The sequence below is a fragment of the Vipera berus genome (genome assembly GCF_964194415.1).
Source record: "Vipera berus genome assembly, chromosome: Z".
Classification (NCBI taxonomy): domain Eukaryota; kingdom Metazoa; phylum Chordata; class Lepidosauria; order Squamata; family Viperidae; genus Vipera; species Vipera berus.
This window is the reverse complement of record NC_138205.1, coordinates 74,821,037-74,844,173: the sequence shown is the minus strand read 5'-3', so window position 1 is coordinate 74,844,173 and position 23,137 is coordinate 74,821,037. Positions and strand designations below refer to the sequence as shown.

Below are 23,137 nucleotides of genomic sequence, written 5' to 3'. Positions count from 1 at the left end.
TATTTTGTTTGAGGCAACTTTTTATAAAAGAATTGCCATTAATTTGTTTTAATAAAATAATTTAAATCAATTTTTCACTTGATTTGAAATTAAATGAATGAGATTTTTTTTAGTACAATGGCCAAATGCAATAAACTGGTTTTAGGTATATGTTAATGGAAGGAAAAAGCAATCCCTGTTGCGTTACTGATCCCAGAGAAACATTTGCGTGTATGCAGGTATCCTTAGGGTGCCATAGTTATGGATGAGAAATATTGGTTGCAAACTTGGCATTTCTGGAGGTAATACAGATATTTTGGACTTATTTTTGTTTCTTTGCATGTTTGATATTTTTAAAAAGGCATATGCTACTGACTACGCTTATGCACATATGTAACATGATCACTGCTTGTCCAAAATTTTACTATACAGATAAAACCCCCAGAAATTATTTTAGCCTTTTTAATAAATGTTGTTATTGATATTAAGCTCACCAGGGAAAACATCATATATTGTTATGTATATACTAGGTTAATTATTTAAAGACTGAAGTACAACATAACTAGATTATAAATAATCTATTTTTCAAAACACACAACAGTCCAAAGAGTAAAAGTAAAGTCCAAATTAAGAATATTTCATTCTTATGAATTGTTTAGATTCAAAATAGTTTTCAAGAGTGTACAAAAGATACTATTTTTTTTCTAGAATCAGCTAAATTAGACATATTACATTGAGAAAAATGTTTCTCATTTCTTTCCTGTTACCTTTGATTTCATTGCAGAGATGTTAACATAAGAAATAGATTATTTTGTTATCTAATTTTACCTTCCAAAAGACAGAAGCAGATGAAAAATGTGAGGTTCTTTCCTGTTGGCTTTTCTGAATTAGCTGTTTTAGATTCTAAAGTTTAGTTCCTAAAGAAGTAATCCTGTAAATAATTTTTATGTCCTCCTCTAGTGCAGGCTCTTTTATGACTCAAGGACTTCAACTCCCAGAATTCCTGAGCCAGCATGGCTCAGCTTGGAAACCTCTCCCTTTCCCCTCAGCATGGCTGGCTCATGATTTCTGGGAGTTGAAGTCCACAAGTCATAAAAAAGAGCCAAGATTGCTAGCCCTGCAATAGGCTTAGGAAAACCAATAAGGGAGCTGGGTTGTTTGTTTTTGTTCTGTTTTTTCGCAAAAAAAGGTTTCGGAACGCCGTTCTGAGCGTTCTATGAGAAAAAAGCCCTGACTATACTAGGTGAAATCACTGATCACCACAGGATGAGATTATTAGTATGCAAATGATACCCAATTGTCTATCTCCATCCTGGCTGAATGTTGTGGATATTCCAGTTTGCTTCCTGGCCCAATTTAATGTGTGAGTTATCATCTTAAAAGCCATTGGTGGCATGGGACCATATCTCATTCAAATTATAGTCACCTATCCTAATATGTCAAGCAGAGAGGATATGTTACAAACCCCATCAGTTGAAGAATTTTGCCTGGCAGGATCCATGAAGAAAGCTTGATCTAATATTGTCCCTGCCCTATGGAACATCTTGCCTCCTTCCACCCCAAAATGAGGTCAATCCCTACTTTTCTGGCCTTCCAGAAAAACATGAAGACCTTCCAGAAAAACATGATAATCTGCATGGTTATCAAAAAGTGGTATACAACTTTGAGGATGTTGGTGGTCTGAGAATGCTCCCTCTGTCTTTTAACTTATTTTTTATCCTTGTTCTTGTTTGTCATTTAGTTTTAGTTCTAACTGTATCTTTCATATGATTTTATGACCTTTTAATCTGTAAATTGCTCAACTCACAGATAGTGAAATGAGTGATACCTAAATGTGCTATAGAAATAAAAATCCTCTCTTATGAAAAGCCAACTGATTTTTTATTTTTATCGTCTTTTCTTGATTCTTTTTGTTATCCTCTCATTTTAATTTATTATTCAAATTATCTACCTTCTCCTTTTCTTTTATATCCAATGGCATGTTCAATTGGATTAGAATTTTTTAAAAAAATAATCCACCTTCTTTCATTTAATATTACACAAATAATTCATCATGATTTCAGATTACATTTAAGACCTATAATCAATTATAAACAATATTGTTGTGTTGACTCCTGTCTTTTATATGTCCAATCGATTTCTCCCTCTACCTCCCAGTTCCATTTTGGGTCTGTCAATAAGTGTGTGTGTGTGTGTGCGTGTGCGTGTGCGTGTGTGTGTGTGTGTGCATGTGTGCACACTTGCACAGTGGTGTGTATGTCCATATAAACAGAAAACTATTTGTCTCCTAGCACAGGCAAGACAGTGGAACAGTTTAAGCAAGTATAGACAAAAGATGACATAACCTGAAAAGCCTACAATGCTTTTTATTCAATTTAGTACAACCACAATCTGCTTTGCTAATTTGTATATTTTATCTTTATTTCAGAGAGAAAAAATAAAAAGAGACCTTTTAATAGCTTACAATTTAAAAAAGTATGACTTCAAAATTTCTGAGCAGTTTCATATGAAATTTGATGTGTTAAATTGCTCTGAGATTAATTTTCCTGCAAATTTGGTAGTATTCAATTTTCCTCTTGAAATTACTTATAAACTACTTACCTTTGGATACAGAATAATGGATTGGAGGAGCCTTGAGATTATCTAGCCCAATGCAGAAAATCAGGCAGTACAACTGCTGGTTTAGCAGCTTCCACTTGTTAAGTCTTTAACAAGCAACTTATTCCATTCCCAAACTGCTGTCATAGTTTTTACTTATATATCCTTTCTCTCATGTCATGATCTGTTCATTGTTTCCTTTTGAATTCCATCAAATATAAACTCAATTTCTGAAACTGTACTCACCTAAACTGTTGCCAACATTATATGTTTGCAATTTATCTTCTATTGCTTCTGAATTAAAGGTAATTGTATATTTTAATTTTAATTATGTATTTTATAGACAGCATAAAACATTTTTCATTCATCTGTAGCTGTTTGTGCTTTTTACATCAATAGGCATATGTATGTTGACAAAGACTGCACAAATGCAATTAAGATTCTTTTCTGTGCATTTTTTCTAAAAGCCAAATATCAAGGTGTTGTGAAAAAACTAGCATGACAGAAAGATGTTACAAACCTGTGTTCAAATTTCAGTATTGTCCCTATATATCATCAGTCTATTAATAAATAAAAACCACTCATAATATATTATTTATTATTTGATTTCTTTTAGATTATAAAGTATAAATAATTGGTTTAGTATTTTACTAACTAACAAATGAAAATAGAAATTCAGAACACATATTACAGCACTCAATGGAGAAAAAAACATAGCAAAGAGGGGAAAATCATCTCAACTAGGTGCCACTAAAGGGGTTGACAAAAACCAAAATGTTGTGACATGAATAAATTATATGAAATTAAATATGAAGAAGAAGCATGAAAGTAGATATGAGGTTTATATACCTAATAATATATCATAAATTATCATTCCAGCTTCTAAATATATATATAAATATATTGCTATATTTAAAACTGTTAACTACAATTTTATGACCTGCCTGGAACTTTATTTTAATAGCCAAAATCTCAAATTGTGAGAAGAAAAACTGAAACTACACTAATGAAGTTTAGACTTAGCAATTTAATGGCAAATATACCCCATAGGTATATTGACATAATATCTAAAACTTATTAAATTGATTTTGCAAACTCCATTTCAACCTTTCTCCACTTTTGCTTGATCATAGCTCATCTTTCAGCACTCACCGTGTTTGAATATGAAAGTTGTTTGTAGTTCCAGTGTGCTCATAGTCATGGATAGCAGCTGCAAAAATCATAGCAAAGATCTCCAGTTCTGTTAACCAGTGCTGAAAAAAATATTTTGAGAAATCAGGTAATATTATATTGCAAAGTTTAAATAGACTATTGTTTAGTAAGGCCAATAATGTTTGAAACTACGGTAATATCTTTTTACTAAGATTATCACTGATGTAGCTCCTGAATAACAATGCAGAATTTTTAAAAAATATTAATCTCAATTGCTGTGCTATTATCTACAGGCAATCTTGATATTTTAGAATTTTACTCTTGGGGCACCACACAAACTGTTCAAGAACTTCAAATTCTAATGAGACAGTAAAATACACTCTGAATATTTTTGTCCAGTTTCTTCTCCTCCCATTCCCAACTCCTGAAAAACTGAATCCCAAATATTTGAAAACTTGTATCTTATCCTTGAGAGTGTTTGACAATATTCCCATTCTTTTGGTTTTTCCCATCTTTAATCTTAAAAGTGTTATTTAATATTAATTATTTAATGTTCTTTGTAGGGTTAATTACAAGGAGTATTTCAGGGTTCATTGTTCATAATTAAAAAAACTTTCAAAAGCTGATGAAGCAAATGTAAACCAGAAAAAATATGATTGATTGATATTTTTATTTGTGGCTATCAAAATCCTGGATATATATCTGAGTAGAGAACAATATGTTGTTCTGCAAAGTAGCATCTAGTTCACTTAAAATAATGTGAGTGCACTTCGGTTTAAATTTGAAAATTACAAAAGTTAACTAGAGAACTATCCAGAAAAAATATTGGTTGCTCAAACCTAGCTGAAATTAACAGTTTTAAAAACTTTCTTACGTGTGTAATGAAAAATCAACTTTGATTTAAACCCTTCCTAGAACACCCTGTTAAAGAAGAAAAATTCACTTTCCCATATTCAGTCTTGCATCTTTCAATCTAACAATGTGACATGACAAATATCTTTTTTCAGTTGGTTTCAGAAAATTCCAAAGACTTAATTTCAGACACATGGGTAGCATTGCCTTTAGGATGGCTTATATCTTCCAATTTATAATATTTAAGGAGTTTAAGTTATCGAGGACTGGAGATAGAAATTATTGACAAATTGCCATGTTTTGGTTTTGCACATGAGCAGATTTCTATTTTGTATTTAATAATAATAATAATAATAATAATAATAATAATAATGATGATGATGATGATGATGATGATGATGATGATGATGATGATGATGGAAGGTACCTTGGAGGTCATCTAGTCCAACCCCCTGCTCAAATGGATGACCAGTCTCTTCTTAAAAACTTCCAGTGTTTGAGTATCTAATAGAATTTACCTAATAGTAGCCAACCAAATTTGCAGACTATAATCTTTCTTATTTAGTAAACCCAAACTAATAATCTCAAACAAATAAATTGGATTTATTAGTGTGGTATACATAGGAATATGTTTTATGCCATCCAGAACTGTGTATTTGTGAGATGGATGACTATATAAATATGCTGAATAAATAAATTATATATAAAAATTCCTTCAAATAGTATTTTTTTCAACTGTCTTATCCTCATGATTATTATCACCATCATAATAAAAAAAGTCATTGACTATAGGAAAAAAACTTATCTGAACTCACTCAGAATTTGCTGTATCTGGAATAACTTTTCTAAAAGTAAAGCAAAACAAAACACAAAACAGACAGGGCACTTTCAATGTACTTAGCCATGTACTGTTTTCAACAAAATCCCACCATTTAAAGATATCTAATTGTTACCATGTTTTGTAAAAGATGTGCTTAGATTCTAAATAGAAAAAAAAACTTTGAAAGAAGTTCAAAGATATGAGTGAGTCTCTTCTTCTGAATACTTTTTGCAGATTTAGCATGAAACTATGTAGTCAAATAATTTTCAATAAATCTGAACAAGAAAGAAATAATCTATAAAGAACAATAGACCAAAAAAGTATGGTATTCTGATCTGAAAGCACTATGCTGATATCACCACAGCTGAAAAATCCATTTGTATAAAGCAGAGTTCTACACCTAATAATAATCAAAGCTCCAATACCCATTTTCTAATGTGTATACAGATCTAGGAAATAGATTAATTAGAGAAGTGTTTAATTTCTCCACATTACAGTATAAGGCTCTTGTAAAATCCAAACCCTTCTCACCAGCTGCCTGCAATTAGTGCAGGTTCGCATCCCACCAGGCTCAAGGTTGACTCAGCCTTCCATCCTTCCGAGGTAGGTAAAATGAGGACCCAGATTGTTGGGGGCAATTAAGCTGACTTTGTAATAATGCCGCTTGGGGTGTGTGTGTGAAAGCCCTAATAAGCAGGCATATACATAGAATGAAGGCTACCGCTAAGCTTGTAAGCCGCCCTGAGTCTTCGGAGAAGGGCGGGATATAAATGGAATTAAAATAAAATAAAATAAAATAAATATAACAACAAGCTTTCTTCCTCCTGATACATGCATGAAATTATATCTGTATAATTGCATGCACACAGGGATCTCTTCCTCCTAGTCTGGCAGTAGGAATAGTATTCTCTACTATTCATGCTTTAACTTGATAAATAAATATCAACTTAATATTTGAAAAATGTCCATGACTCTGATTATCTTACCATCACTTTTTTAAAAAAATTTGCATTTCCAATTCTCTACTAGAAAACAATGACAGCTGCCTTGCCGCTCTCATGTTACTCATTAAAATAATATAGTCTCCCTGCTGCCTCAGTGACTTCTTGCTTCCAATAAAGAGGTAACTACCAATCAGGAGGTAGACAGCTGCACACCTATGGTTGTTTTACACAGCAAGATCACGTAGTTGTTTACACTCAGCTTTAAAGCAAACATTTGCTTCAGTCAAAATGTACTGACAGAAATTGGCTCCCACATAACACTCACAGTTGTGGCCCAGTTTAAAGTTATATTCTGTATTCAAGAACCGTGCATTCAGCATCTTTTTACATTTCTCACAGTTAATTATGAGAAATGTAAAAAGATGGTGAATGCAGGGCTCTTCTAAAACAGGAGAAAATATTGTTTGATTAAAGCTTTGGTTATATTTTTTCATTTGTGGGGTTCTGTTGTTGCTGAATGCATTTTAAAATGCATTGACTGTAAATAATTTAAAATCATTTCATGAAATATAGCAATTGCCATAGTATATTTTGAATGTGACCTCTTTGACTTTATTCCTTCACTCACAGCTGATTATACACACACACACACACACACATATATATATATATATACGGTATACTGTATATATATATATATATATATATATATATATATATATATATATATATATATATATATATGTTTTCTTTTCTTTTAGTACGATATCCAGGCATTCAGAAATGGTACAATTGCTTACATCATGGAAGTCATTATGATACCAGAAAAACAGCTATATATTATTTGGTTGTTGTAGTAAAAAAAACTTTAAAGGGTTTGTAATATCTTAGAATATAAAAATATTCATATTCTGTACATTTTAATGGATTTCCTGATTTCTGCTAATCTACCTTGCTAAGTGAACTATAATTCATGGAACAATCTGCTACATTTGTGAGTTTCTAAAGTATTACTGGATATTTTACTTCTACAGTAGGTATTAAGGGTATACAAAACTTTCTCAGCTTGAAACAGTTATACTGTGTGTCCTTTTTACATGTGTTTTGTTCCAAATTTGCGAGACCATGTATTGGTTTTATCACATTCTTGAATCAAAACAGTCATTTTTCATCATATTGTTTTGATATTCTATTCCAACAGCTGGGAGGAGAGGTTGGAGCCTCGCAACTGCCAGGCCTTCAGCATAGGCTGTATCAGGAGGCAGTTATCACAACTACAAGAACAATGTATTTGTAGGATATAATAATAGAATTTTGAAAACCTGACAGATTTTTTTCCCTTCTACCTCATATACCAAAGGAAGTCAAGGCAGGGCAATTTGAATGTCTTTCTCTCTCCCTCCTATCTTTCAGGGCTAAACTAATGTTAATGTAACCATCCTTGCATTCCTTATTCAAGGTTATCATTGAACTCTCTTATGCCAACTTAACTAATACTGATTTCATTCTTGCTATTACTACTGGAATTGGAGGTAGTGAAGTTGGTTAGCATATGTACAGAGGCAGATGTTATTGCTGCCAGCGGGCTCTACTCACTGATTCACCTGGGTGAAAGCATTGACATTCAGGCATTATTTTACAATGCCTTGGTAAGGCCACACCTGGAATACTGCATCCAGTTTTGGTCACCACGATGTAGAAAAGACGTCGAGACTCTAGAAAGAGTACAGAGAAGAGCAACAAAGATGATTGGGGGACTGGAGGCTAAAACATATAGGGAACGGTTGCTGGAATTTGGTATGTGTAGTTTAATGAAGAGAAGGGTGAGGGGTGACATGATAGCAGTGTTCCAATATCTCAGGGGCTGCCACAAAGAAGAGGGAGTCAAGCTATTCTCCAAAGCACCTGAAAGCAGGACAAGAAGCAATGGATGGAAACTAGTCAAGGAGAGAAGCAACCTAGAACTAAGGAGAAACTTCCTGACAGTTAGAACAATTAACCAGTGGAACAACCTGCCTCCAGAAGTGGTGAATGCTCCAACACTGGAAGTTTTTAAGAAGAGACTGGACAGCCATTTGTCTGAAATGGTATAGGGTTTCCTGCCTTAGCAGGGGAGTGGACTAAATGACCTCCAAGGTCCCTTCCAACTTTATTATTATTATTATTATTATTATTATTATTATTATTATTATTATTATTATTATTATTATTATTATTATTATTATTTTGGATGGCTGATTGTAAACAAGACTCTTATCTAGAGTCTTGCTAGATTAGAGGATTATATAAAGCCAAATAAAAAAGGTAAAAGAGTCCCTGTGGATTTTACTCCACTAGTCGTTGCCACCTATAGGAGGTAGTGCTTACCTCCATTTCAAGGCCATTGAGCTAGGGCTGTCCAAAGACATTTCCACGGTCATGTGGCCAGGATGATGTCACAGAGAGCTGTTACCTTCCCACCGAAGTGGTACCTATTTATCTACTTGCATTTGTATGCTTTCGATATGCTAGGTTGGCAGGAGTTGGGGCAAGGATGGGAGCTCACCCTGTGGTGTGGAACTTGGATCTCACACCTGAGCTGCGGGCTTTCCAGCTGACAAATGCCACATCTTAACCACTGAGCCATGTTGCCCTCCCCAGAAACCCAATCCCACTAAACATAAATATTTAATGGGAAATATCTATCTTGTCTGGTATAGTTGAATTATTGTGTACTTTTTGTGTCTCTAATGGATTTATTTATGCTGAGATTCAGAAAGTATTTAAATACTAGTTTACTGGTTTATTATAATTCTGATCTTTTTAAAAATTGCCATTGTCCTAATTTTAGTAGCATTCCTGTAATAATATGATTTTGTAGTTATTTATGTTAAAGTAGGTACACATAAATAGGATATAAAAGTAAAAGCTGCCTCTTCCATAGCTGGTTATAGGAATTTCTTTTATTTTTGAAAAATAATCAACCTTTTGGCCAAAGTTCCTGTTGGTTGAGTAGTGAGTAATAAGCAGCATGTGTTGCCCAGCTGCTTTAATGATTTTGTTCCAAGTTGTTACTGTTTTCTAAAATCAAAGTGTTTTAAGGTTTGTTCACTGAAACATAAGCTGTTTTGTCCCAAACATATTTTCTACTCAGTATATATCCCTAACAAACCCTACATCAAACTGTTCCAAACTTGAGGCATTATCTTCATAAAGATTATCAGGAAGTTTGTGGGAAAGCCACATTGATAGATATTAATATAGAAAGAGGTGTAAGTGTAATGAGTAGGACTCTTTGTGGTCTGAGTTGCAATACATGTTCAGAAGAATATTTTTCTCATATTAGTTACTGACTGCAGTTTTAACAGATTTGTGATACAATTACTATATATTAAAGTATATATTCTATAAAAAATAGAATGGCATTTATATTTTGGATTGACCATCTACCTAACTTAATAAATTTTATCTTCATTTACCTGAACATTTAAGTCTACAAATCTAAAATCCGAAGTTTAACAATATTGTTAGAAAAGTTCCTAACATATGTTGAAACATCAAATTATAATCCAAATAGTCTTAATTAATAAAATGCTTGCCCTCACTAAGTCAATAACAGCTTAATGCCATATATTAAATATAGATAAAAGTGCTTGGAAAAAGTCCTACTTTAGCAAACCCAAATTTTAGTTGTGCCGTAAATACCTTCAAACCTATTTTATTGCCATGATCAATTGCATAACTATTTTCATATTGGTCTTTTAATTGATTAGTGTTTTGTCTACTTACTGCTACACCTGTCTTAAAAAGGAGGTAATGAACAGTCTGTGTGACATCTGCTGCATGCATTAGATTGTGGTATGGATTTTTATACTTGCTATAGCCAACTTCCAGAGCTTCCACAAAGGAGACAAGAGCAGAAATTGGAATCTATATATATAAAAAAGAGGGTAGATTGTGAACAACTTTAGCACAGTAATAGATTGATTTAACCTTACTAAACTTTTCATCAGCAGTGTTTCATGTGCTTGAAAATTCTGACATTCTTTAAAGCAAATGCCATCACCCAACTGTATCTTCTTTGAGTTACATAATGTGCTCTATGTCTCACTAATATTAATAAATACAAATTGAAGCAACATATCGGCACTTTCTTTCAGAATTAAAATGTTTAATCTATGAATAATAGGTGATTGACAGGCTAAAAAAACTTCACCCCTGTCCTGTTCTAGTTTCAGTATAGTTTTTAAAATGTTAATCTGTGTAGTTCTAATATTTTAATTATTTTTCTATTTGTTTTAGTTCTAGTAAGCTGTTCAGAGTCACCTTACAGGAAAGATGCAGCATAAAAAATTAATAAAAATAATAATACCTTCATTGTAACATTATAAAACTAATTTTATATTATTTACATTACAATAATATATAATTATTAACCATTATTTTAGGTATGGAGAGATATGATTATATAATCATGATTGAATTGCTCTAGATCATGGGTTAACTCATTTATAAATTGGAAATACATTGTTATATATATATATATATATATATATATATATATATATATATATATAAACACAAGATAAGACATCCTACTATTAAATACAGTACATTGTGTTGTTTAAGTGTTCCCTTTATTTTATATATACATACATACATACATACATATATATATATATATATATATATATATATATATATATATATATATAGCGTTTCCACCTAAATCTTTAAATTTAAAAATTACATATTCACATTTAATACTTGTTTTGTTTTTTGAAAGAGAGATTTTCCTTATTTCTTCATACCAAGATGCCAAGATATTAAAAAATGCTTCAAGATATTTGAATGAGTTACTTTGAGTAACATAAATTCCATCAATTTTCCAAGAGTGGCAATGTATAATGAAGAATACTTTGGTTTTACTGTAATTAATATTGAGGCACTCTCTCTGCAATAAGGCAATTCCTCCAAGGCATCACTTAAGATGATGACCATGTCACCATGATCAACTAGAACCAAAAAGATTTTCTAACCAATATAGGATGATGAAACTCTAATATAGGGCTTGCATCAGAAAATTTATATAAAAATTAAGAAGAACGGTCACCAAAATATAGCCCTGCTTTACCTCTTTTCCAAAAGATAAGAAAGAAAGAAAAATAGAAAATGCCCTTGTGATCCAGTTTGGATCTTCATTATAATGTTCCCATGGAGTTTCATAATTAAAATGAAGAGAATGCAGTTATTGATCAGTCTCTTCTGAAGGCAAAGGGAGTTTCTTCTTCATTAATCCATATAAGACAATATTGCTGTGTACCTTCCATTAACAGTAGTAAATAACCTTTCAGTTGGGGAATTGTAAGTACAACATCATTACCATATAATTTAAGTTCATGTCCTTGAGTTCCTAATTTAGCTCCGGACTTTCTAACTTCATGATTTATTTTTACTGATAATGGTTCTAATGCCAATAAAAAATAAAGAAGGGTAAAGGATAAACAACCTCTCTGTGTGGTAAATAAGTCACACTGTAGTTGTTAAATGAGTTTTGCACCTCTCTAGAATTGTAATTGATTCATTGTAGTTATGAAGTCAATGACAGTATTCATGGTAATCACAAATTCTGCTCAATTCCTATTGCAGATAAAGAAAGTATTCTATTATTTTGCTTTATGGAGTAATACGGACATTTTTGCATGAAGTGTTTGCTATATTATTTATGCCTCAGATTCTGTAGACATTTATTATACATTCCTGCTATCCATAAATAAATAAACAAATAAACAAATGCTGAATTGTTGTATTTATATACATACATATATTCTAATAGAAATTGGGATGTATTGAGAGGGGAAGGATAAACAGTCATAACAAAGGATTAAATCCTTCATGTAGAACGATTACAGAAGCACTTGTTTTCCTTTACTTCCTATAATGGCTATGAAGCCAAATAATACTCTTGTCACCCAAAATGCATATGGTTTATGGAACAACCACTTATGTTAATTAATCATATTTATATTATTGTAGCTTTTGCATTTCCCCATTAGAGAACACACAATTATTCTATTGAAAATGAGATATCAATATGATTGGTGAAACATTGTGGTCCCTATTCCTTGTAAATCAACATCACAATCAAAGCCATGCCACTAAAAAATGAAAGCTCATCAGTGGGATGAACAGCTTAGATTCAGAAAAGACTGAAATGAAATAAGTCACTGAAAAAGTTTTGTATGAATTCCAGTTTCAGGGGGAGTCTGCAATCAATTATTAGAGGTTGACAAGACCACGGAATATATAAGTCAGTCACAGGCAGCAAGAGATGAAGAATTGGATACAGGATCTCTTGACAGTCTTAGAGCCCATATGGCTAAGTATGGAACAGGTGCTTGTTGGAACTCACATTGGCCATTGGCCATTTGTACCTCTTTGGAAACAAGCTATCAAAACAAAGGGATTGTGACTTATATATATGTGTGTGTGTGTGTGTTTGCACATATGTCCTACCTATATTTATTAAATCCTTGCAAATAAAGCTCCTTGCAAGTACTCCTCAGAGTGTGTTTATTTTCTTCTCCACACATAGAATTCAAAACTTAGAATGGGGAAGAAATAAGCCACAAATAACTTGGATAAGAATAGGAAGCAAAGAGTATTGAAAATAATAAAGCCAAAAAGCATGATAAGCATGGGCCATAATTTTATGGGAAGTCTTCCTTTGGCAAAACCTTTTAATACTACTAATTTCATTCCATATATGATGGAGTCATAGATTTCTGAAATTGCCCAATTTTAGTTTATTACAATAATAAGAACATTCTAAGTAAATCAGAGGACAATATATTGCAAACAGTAGCCAAAATAGAAAATGACAATGACAAAAAACCCAGAAGTATAAATTACTGATATGTCACTTTTCAATAATCTATGAATAGGAGAAAGGAAAAAGTATTAGACTACTAACCTTGAATCGGCTGATCAAATCATAGCGTGTGAGTAGTTCATAGAAAATAAATTTTAGTGCATGATCCCCACTAGCATCATTTAATGCAAATACATCAAATGACCACTTGTCTACATTCTGTGTGGAGGGAAAGAAAGGGCATTAGTATATTCTCTTAACCATCTGCACACAAATAAACACTCATACACACACACACACACACACCTTTTTAAGAAGCTTCAAAGTATGGTTTTTAATATTTATTTTTATTAGTTTAATATGAAATAGATAATATGCTGTTTTGATTCAGACAAAGCCAGGAAGTCATCTATTTGTGTTTCAGAATTTGCTACTTCAAAGGACCTGCATCAATGGTACTTGATTGTGGCTTATTGTGGCTGATACACTGCAGCCAGAAGAACTGGCAGAATTTATGATCCAAAGGATCATAAAACCCACCCACTCCACTTATACTTTTCTATATCTCCTACCTACAAGAAAATTTAAGCCATTCATTGTCCATAATGGTTTGTGTGTAACAGGGAAATGGCAGATAGATAAATGAAAATATCCTGTTATGCACTTGACATGACATTTATTTTAACATGGTCCTCAATTACTGTAGTGGTCCAACTAAAAAGCAGGATTTTTCTGCTAGTGTTGCATTTTGATTTTAATGTTTTGAATATTTTTTTATTTTTTGTGTTCATTTTTTTCATTTGTTGCATGCTGCCTTGATGGTTATATAGCAGAAACACAGAAGAAATAAATACAAAATTCTCTCCTTTTTAATAGTTACACAATTACTAATCCCATTTTATTATTATGTTAATGTGAAAGAATATTTTAAATCATTCTCCATGTTTTAATTAATACAAAGAAAAGTATATACATTGACAAAAAAGAGATACTTTATTGCATTACAAGTTAGAAGAAATTTCATTTAATATTACTGATATCATATATTTAATTATATTAGAAATGAATATGCCAAATGAAATTTGGCTGTAAAACTTCCTGTTGTGTTTTCAGACTAAGTAAAATCACCACAAGCAATCAGCAAAGCACACAGTGGCTAGAACCCATGTTGTTATAATATCTATCACCTAGTATTTTCAAATAATGCTTTGAAAATAGAAGTAAATAGTATCACTGTCCTTAAAATGGTTGAAGTTATCAATGCATAAATAGAAGAATAGTGATAAATGAAAAATGTTTATTCTATATAAATGTTATCATTGAGAAATGATATGGTCTTTCCTATTTCAAATTCAAATTCAGATTAGCTGAGCTCACTCTGGTTGATCATTCAATTAGTATTTAATGTGCAAACTTCTAGTTGCTGAGTCTATTTAAAGTTTAAACATGTGGGGCCGATTTTGAATTTGCGGGATATATTTGTAAAGTCTTTTTTTCAAAATTATTATTGAACAGATGTTATGATTGTCAGTTTAACAGTAGATGCTTAGGGATTTTTTTACTGTAAAAGATGACAAAAGGACAGTTCTTCCCAGGAAGTTTGTAAACTATAAAGTTCTGTTAGCCTAAAGCCTAATAAGAATATTTTGATAGATACTTAATATCTGACCAACATCTGTGAAGAAATAATTTGAATGTGTTTTGAGTAGGGCATGCAAGCACATATGTACATACTTTATGAGGTCAACCAGACTCAAAAGGTAAAGCAAGAATTTCAGAGTCTGGTACAAGGATGTTATTTAATGACTACAAAAATATTTGGATTCAAATCCACAAGAATGTTGGCAGTTTAGTTTCTAGAGCTAGTCGGCAATATAAAGACTCAAGATCTGTGATATTCTAAATGTTGTGTATTAAGGTTTAAAGAAACACCTAAGCACTTGTATAACAGTCACTACCAGTATGCATTTGAACTGTAACCATTTTGGCGGGAGTCAATTATGGCGGGAGATTTAGGTTTAATTTGATTGGTTGGCTGTTTACTCAGAAAGGTATATAAAGAATGCAAGTACCCCCTAACCCCTTAGTACAGTTATGGTCACCTAATACAGAGCTGTTTGATTGTACTCATCTGCCTGGCATCATTCATACTCTTCAGAACCAACTACACAACAGTGGCAACAAAGGTGGGATCCTGCTTCACCTCAAAGAGCTGAATTCACAAGGGGTCGGCTTCACATGCTGGAGGAAAGAGGCATCTTTCTGCCCCCTCTACGGCCGGCTAGTCACCATGCTAGTGGCCACATACTCAGAATCACATGTCTGAGTCTGTGGAGCAGGATCCAATCACACAAGGAAGAAGATGCCAAAGGTCAGCCAGCCCAGAGAATTCGACATCCGCCACCCCGAACAGTGGCCATCACATCTCGGGCAAGTCAAAAACTACCTCCAGGTGAACCAGATTGCAGAGGATGGCCTAAAAGCGGCGACCTTGCTTTGCATAAGCGGGCCAGCAACATTCGATCTGGCTGAAAGCCTATTCGCCCCTACACCAATAGAAACTGTCTCATTCACCGACCTCAAGCAGAAGCTGAATGGCCACTTCAAGCCCAGAATGTCCGAAATGGCCTGGCGATTCCATTTCGACCAGAGGGTGCAACGGCCGGGTGAAACCGCATCTGAATTTATCGTGGCCTTGCGACAGGCCGCCCGTCTCTGCAGGTTTACCAACCTAGATGAGCACCTACAAGACAGGCTTGTGTGTGGCCTAAGAGACAAGAGACTTCAACAGAAACTTTTCGGTAGGCCCAACCTAACACTGCAAGACGCGCAAGATGAAATCATGGCTGACGAGGCGTCCGGAGGCGCAGTACAGGTGCTGCAGACTTCCCTACCCAGCAAAGCGTAAGAACCAATCCACCATGAAGTCGCTACTTACAGCAAGAACACAGGAGAGGAGGAAACCAAAATCAACCAAATTTGCAAGAAGACAGAGCAACGAGATCGAGAACGCAAGAACAGGGAGAACCAGCAGAAGGCAGTTTCCTTTCCAAGATGCGGAGGTTGCAGTGGCAACCACATACATGTGAGCTGCAAATTCTGGTCAGCCACATGTTAGGCCTGCGGAAAATCAGGCCACATCGTGGTGGTCTGCCATAGCCATTCCCGAGAGGGCCTACACAAGAAACAGCCAGAGAACTCGTCATGGAGAAGTACCAGGGCCCAGAGCCCGACCAGTGTGGGGTTTTCCAAAAGCCGGAGGGCCATCTGCAGAACGTGGGCCCACCGCCCACTTAAACTGGGGCCCACAGCCCACTTAAACTGCCCACTTAAACTGGAAATCCGCTTACAAGGCATTCCTTGTAAGATGGAGCTAGACTTCGGCTCTGCAGTCTCGATTATCTCTTATGAGACTTTTAAATATGTTTGCGGCCGAAGTAAGCAGTGGGTCAAATTGAGGCCCTCCAGTATCATTTTAACTGACTTCTAAAATGCCTGGGTAAAAATTAAGGGGGAGGCCACCCTTTCCGTATGGTTTAAAAAGTTTCAGGGGCACTTGGATGTCATCATAGTCGAAGGCCAGAGAGCCAGTTTAGTTGGGTTAGACTGGTTTGAGGTGTTGGGGATTGTGATATCAGGCATCCATAGAACGCAAGGGATCAATATCGAGTCTGTCTGCAAAGAGTTTGCAGACGTCTTCGATAATAAGCTTGGAATATATATGGGCCCCCTCATAGCATTTAAATTAAACCCCAGTGTCTTACCTATAGAATCAAACCCAGGAGAGTCCCCTTTGCACTTAAGCATAAAATCGAAGAAGAACTAGACAGATTAGTGGAACAAGGGATCTTACAGGGGGGGAATGGGAGACACCAATCGTCACCCCCCTCAAATCTAATGGGGAAATCCGCATCTGTGTGGATTATAAGTGCACCCTGAATAAGACCCTCAACCAGCATGCTTACCTAGTCCCCACGGTCAGCCATGTTCTCGCTTCCCTCCAGGGTGGTGCCATTTTTGCTAAACTTGATCTCGCGCAGGCGTATCAGCAGCTGCCTGTTACCAAGACTATAGCAGCATCTCAGACCATTGTAACACATAAGGGAGCCTTCAAAGTTAACCGCCTGCAATTCAGCATAAGCGTAGCACCTGGCATAGTTTGCATGAAGGCACTAGCAAGGAGCTACCTATGGTGGCCGGGGTTAGATAAGGCAGTGGAAGAGCAGGTACACGGATGCTACACTTGTCAAAGGTCCAGACCTGAGATGCCCCAAGCGCCTGTCCACAAATGGGAGGCAACACACACCCCCTGGTCCAGGGTCCACATCGACTATGCTGGTCCATTCCAAGGACAGCTTTTCTTAATAGTGGTGGATAGCCACTCAAAGTGGCTAGAGGTGGTGCCAGTCCCAAACATGACCACTGCCAGAACAATCCTAAGGAAACTTTTTGCCACTCATGGACTCCCTGACGTTTTGGTATCAGATAATGGGACTCAATTTACCACTGCTGACTTTCAGGCCTTCTTGAAAGCAAACATGATTAGACACGCCACATCCACGCCCTTCCACCCATCGTCTAATGGTCAAGCAGAAAGGATGGTGAGAACAACCAAGGATGCACTCAGGTGCATCATCACTGGTAACTGGCATCACAGGTTAGCAGACTTCTTATTGTGTCAACACTCCACACCATGTACAGCCACTGGAAAGAGTCCTGTGGAGCTCCATTGGGGCAGACGCCTTATCACCAAACTGGACAGACTCCACCCTGACAGAGTGGCTTCTGAGGCTGCTTAACTGCTCATATAAATGTAATAAAATAAATAAATAAATAAATAAATAAACCCAAAGGGGACTAAAACTGAGTGACTTGGTTTGGGCCAGGAACTACTGTCCGGGACATTTATGGATTCTGGGGGTGGTGGTTGACAAAACCGGGCCCCTATCTTACTTAGTAGGGGTGGAGGGGGTCGACAGTTTAGACGGCATATAGACCAGTTATGAAAAAGAGTTCCAGAATGGTCACCAAGTGACCTCGGGGAAAATGGTCCCTCACTGAGTGCTCAAGCGGGCACACAAGCTAGCTCACATCCTCCCTAATGGAGCCACCAACAAACAACTGAGTTCGTGTCTGAGGAGGACCACAATGACACAGAACTGCATCAGGAGACTCCAGATCATTCGATCAACAACCCTTCAATGACCGCTGTGCTAACTCTGCCACAGGGTCTGACTCTGGGGTGGGCTGAACAGAAACGGTCAGCCAGAGCTTCCCTACTGACTCTTCAGTTCAGGAGAACTTGAACTTCCAGGGCATGCCTAGCAAATTGTTAGACCAACAGGGGAGAGAACCCCTAAGACGTTCATCACAGCCTCATAGGCCACCCGCTTACCTCGCTGACTATGTGGTCAATTAAGAGGAAGAAGTTGTCATGGTCTTCATTGGGCACGTCTTGTTATTGTTAATTTCTGTAAAATAGGGTCCGCCTAATCTATATCTGGGGGTCAGTGTGTACCATTAATGGTACATTGCAACTGACATCGACATTGGGTTGCCAGGGTCAGTATGAGCAACCCTCAACTTGCTTAGATGTTACAACCTTGAGTGGGGTCAATCACTCATAAACAAATAGTGGAGGTTGGAGTGAGAAAATCCTTACATAACAGTTTGCTGTGTATAACCTTGAGGGGCGTCAATCCTTCACATTTAGTCTGGAATGTGGAAGTGGAAATGTAAATATGTTTTGCATAAGTTATATTGTTTAATCCTTAAAAGGGGAAGGGGTGTTGTGTATTAAGATTTAAAGAAACACCCAAGCACTTGTATAACAGTCACTACCAGTATGCATTTGAACTGTAACCGTTTTGGCAGGAGTCAATTATGGCGGGAGATTTAGGTTCAATCTGATTGGTTGGCTGTTTACTCAGAAAGGTATAGAAAGAGTGCAAGTACCCTCTAACCCCTTAGTACAGTTATGGTCACCTAATAAAGAGCTGTTTGATTGTACTCATCTGCCTGGCATCATTCATACTCTTCAGAACCCACTACACAACACTAAACCACCACATTAACAGTCTAAATGATAAGAACAATGAGCTATATTCCTGGAAGCCAAATTTATTTATTTATGTTTATATTTTCTAGTCTGCTTTTCACTGATAAAACAATTCCACCACAGTGGAGTATAATTTATTTACCCTGAGTATACAGTTCACTTCTAATTGAGCCAAAAAAAGGAAAGATTTCACAGAAAAAAGTTATTTTCATCTAAGAGTAGAAGTATTTCCTTTTGTCATAGTAAGGAGAATTTAGATCCAACTGGATAAGTGCAATTCTTTTAATACAGGTCACACTAATATTTCTTTATATGGATAGTTAAATGAGATTTAAACCAAAATCAGTTACAAATATTCTTAAAGCCACATGTGATTTTTAACCCTACCAGTTACAGTGAATTCAGGTCACTATGTAAAATTTCATTTTAGTCTTCTCTCAAATTGACATGAAGTCTACACCTGAGTTTTCAATTAGGGTGTTTCTTAATATGTTAGGATCAACACAAGATTTGAAGGATTGCTTCATGAAACTCCTTCTGTGTACAAATTCACTGACAAACATATCTGACCAAGGATATCAGCCATAAGAACGATGCATTGTAATTTTAATTTCCTTATGTAGAAATAATGTACTTAAATCAGGGATTCAGGCGTGATCCACATTTAGTAATGTCAATAGTTGTGTTCTGGAACAGTAGTTGAATGGGAATTCTTCTACTCCATTTGCTGACTCAAATAATATTTTATACTTCCATGTAAATGTCTCAAGCGCATACAAAATTTCAGTTCATTTTAAGGAGAAAGACCTACTAGAATGTTGTAATTGCATGTGAAAAAATATTCATTTACACAGGAGATCAAGCTGATTGCAAAGTGATATACACTGTTCCTTCACTACATAAAATGGTCAATACTGGACAGTTTCATCATAATTTGTTAAGATAACATAGATGTGTGCAAGAAGGGAGGGGGAAAGTCACAAAACTTACATAATAATGTAAACTCTGCCCCTTATACAACACAAGTACAAAGGTACAACTTGTACTGAGTGGCAATAATGGCATTTCTTATTTTAGCAATATCAAAGTTAGGAATGGATGCCTATAATGATAAAATATATTGTTCATATTTGTTTCTTTAAACAGATTTCATTTAATATGAGAATAAAATTTAGAGAAAACAAAAGATATACTACAAAAACCAAATCAGGCTATAATATTTAAATATTTTATAATAAAAAACTATTCATTGATATTACCTTTAGTGCTACGATTACAGCTGGGGGGTAGCTAAGTCCAACCATATTGGATGTACGCCTGTACATTCTATCATGATAAAAATAATGTGTAAGAAGTGTAAGAAATGAAAATTAGAGCATACCTAACTTCTTTAAGTGGATTTGACTTATCAAAGTAAAAAAGTTACCTTTGTTTATTTCCCCTTTTTCATAACTTTTTTTAAAATATTTTAATTACAATAGTAAAAACAAATGTAAACTACACTCAGAAAAATAAATAGAAAGATTAAAAAGATTAAATAAAGAAAAGGTGTAAAAGAAAAAGAAGAAAATAATTTAAAGAAAAAGAAAAGAAGTAATGAAAGAACTTCCAATCTTCATCACAAGAGAAATGTAATTACTATTCACCCCATTAAGTTACAAATATCTTTTCTTCCCATAACCTAACCTTTTTTTATATGCATATTAACCTTTTCCCAGAATATGCCTATTTTATTTCTACGACAAATATTTATTTCTATTAACAAATAGCTCCCAGTCATGCCTAATGCTTTCTACAAAAATGCATTTTGCATATTAAGTGCAAAATATGCGTTGTGATATAATAGGTATAAAATTTACTACCAGTGTACTAATAGAAACTAGCCTTGGAGACTATCAGATTCTCCATCCTTTCTTCATCTAAATGGCCTGATGGGCTACAAAAAGAAGCATTAGCAGCCAGTATCATGGTTGATTGGCAAGAGTAATTATAGGTCCTAAGTCCTTTTCTTATTTAAGTTTCTTTTCTCCTGAAATGTAAGGTATACTATGCCACTAACAATAATTAACATTAATTATGCATTCTGTCTACAATTACTATTTAGGGACTGACTGAACTGTAGATTTTATAACTGGAATATCCAATCGAATTTTGGTATTGTTCTTTTCTCCCTTTTTAAGTAAGATCTAATCTGAAGAATTCTAGATAACTTGAAAATTTGTATATTATTTTGTGACATTTTATTGGTCCTTATAAAGCAGATTTTGAATTTCTTTTCTCCATCAATCAAAAGAGCTATGTTTGCTTTCTAGCTCCCACTCATTATAATAAAGATTATTAGTAGCCATAATTTCCTTTTTCCTTTTCCAAGCCAAACAATGGTTTGGATTCAGGTTTATACCAACAATGGCCCACTGAAATCAATGAGAATAAAATTATCTTCTTAAATCTGATTCCTTCTTATGCATCTACTTTAAATAAGCTTATGTTATAATCCAATTTATTATAAGTAAAAAATAGTTGCAGTATATATGTATGTGGCCTTGATATGTGCCCATGATTTTTACTCATGGATGGTTATTTTTGTAGATCATAAGAAAGACAACCAGTTTGCTGTAGTAGATAAGGCAGCAGGCTAGTATCTGGGAGACCATTAGTTCTAGTTCTACTTTAGGCATGAAGCCAGCTGGTGACCTTGGGGCACTCTCTCTTTCTTGGCCCTAGGAATTAGGCAATGATAAACAACTTCTGAAATCTTGCCAAGAAAACTGCTGGGACTTTTTCAGGAAATTGCCATGAGTCAAGACTGACTTGAAGGCACCAGACTGACTTGAAGGCACCAGATTGTTGGGGGCAATAAGCTGACTTTGTAATAATGCTGCTGGGGGGGGCAAAGCCCTAATAAGCAGGCATATACATAGAATGAAGGCTATTGCTAAGCACATTGGTTTGTGCTTAAATTGTAAGCCGCGCTGAGTCTTCGGAGAAGGGCGGGATATAAATGGGATTAAAAAAAATTATATTATAAGAATTTACAATTTACATTGTTCTCAGATTTCCATTCCCAATTTTGCTTGCTTTTTTCCCTCTCAAAAAAAAGTCAAATAGCCTTTATTCAAGATTAAGCATCTCTGCCCACTGCCTTTTACCTCTCAACAAATATTCCCGCTTGAACTGCATGAACAATGCTTCTGAATCGTGGCTTTTCTTCACTTCTTCTTAGCATCATACCCATCTGTCGGGTGAAAGTAGAAGCCAGCCAGTCACGAACTTCTGAAGGCACAGAGTCAGACTGGATATCACTAAGCTCATCTTCTGTGTCCAAGAGACGCCTGGAAAGGACAGTGGAAAACTTATATTAAGTAACAGTTATCTTGAAACATTATTTTTCCAATTGTCAAACATGTAAACCCATATATAAATCTATTGGTTAGTGAGTTTACTACTTTGTTTTATTCTATTTCATTCTGCAGAAGAAGTAAATTAAATAAAAAAACCTGCTACTGATATTGTGTTTTGTCTGGGGACAACAATAATACCAAAGTGCAAAGTACCTTATTTTTTAGAAGGCACAATAATCATGTAGTGCATATTATCTTTTTTGGGTTATTCATGATTAAAACTGCAATATTTATTTATTATTTATTTATTTATTATTTATACAATATTTATTATATGTTTTGTTGTTAGCCGCCCTGAGTCCTTCGGGAGATAGGGCGGGATATAAGTCCCATTAATTAATAAATAAATAAATAAATAAATAAATAAATAAATAAATAAATAAATAAATAAATAAATAAATCCAGGACTCAACTGTGCATTTATACTTAGCATATTTTCAAATGCTAGCTGTTCAGCCAAAATGCTTGTCTGATTTCTTTTCC

General features: G+C 34.8%; 1 protein-coding gene across 1 annotated transcript in view; it reads right to left on the bottom strand.

Moving 5' to 3' along the window:
- Positions 1 to 23,137, bottom strand: part of PDE1C (phosphodiesterase 1C) — a gene marked incomplete at its 5' end in the record, with an annotated part of 265,881 nt that overhangs the window by 61,979 nt on the left and 180,765 nt on the right. The window contains 5 exons of the mRNA XM_081344420.1: positions 3,730 to 3,830; positions 10,114 to 10,254; positions 13,298 to 13,414; positions 20,513 to 20,579; positions 22,403 to 22,585. Of these exons, the coding sequence (XP_081200546.1) occupies positions 3,730 to 3,830; positions 10,114 to 10,254; positions 13,298 to 13,414; positions 20,513 to 20,579; positions 22,403 to 22,585 (609 nt within the window). The remainder of the gene's footprint in view (positions 1 to 3,729; positions 3,831 to 10,113; positions 10,255 to 13,297; positions 13,415 to 20,512; positions 20,580 to 22,402; positions 22,586 to 23,137) is intronic.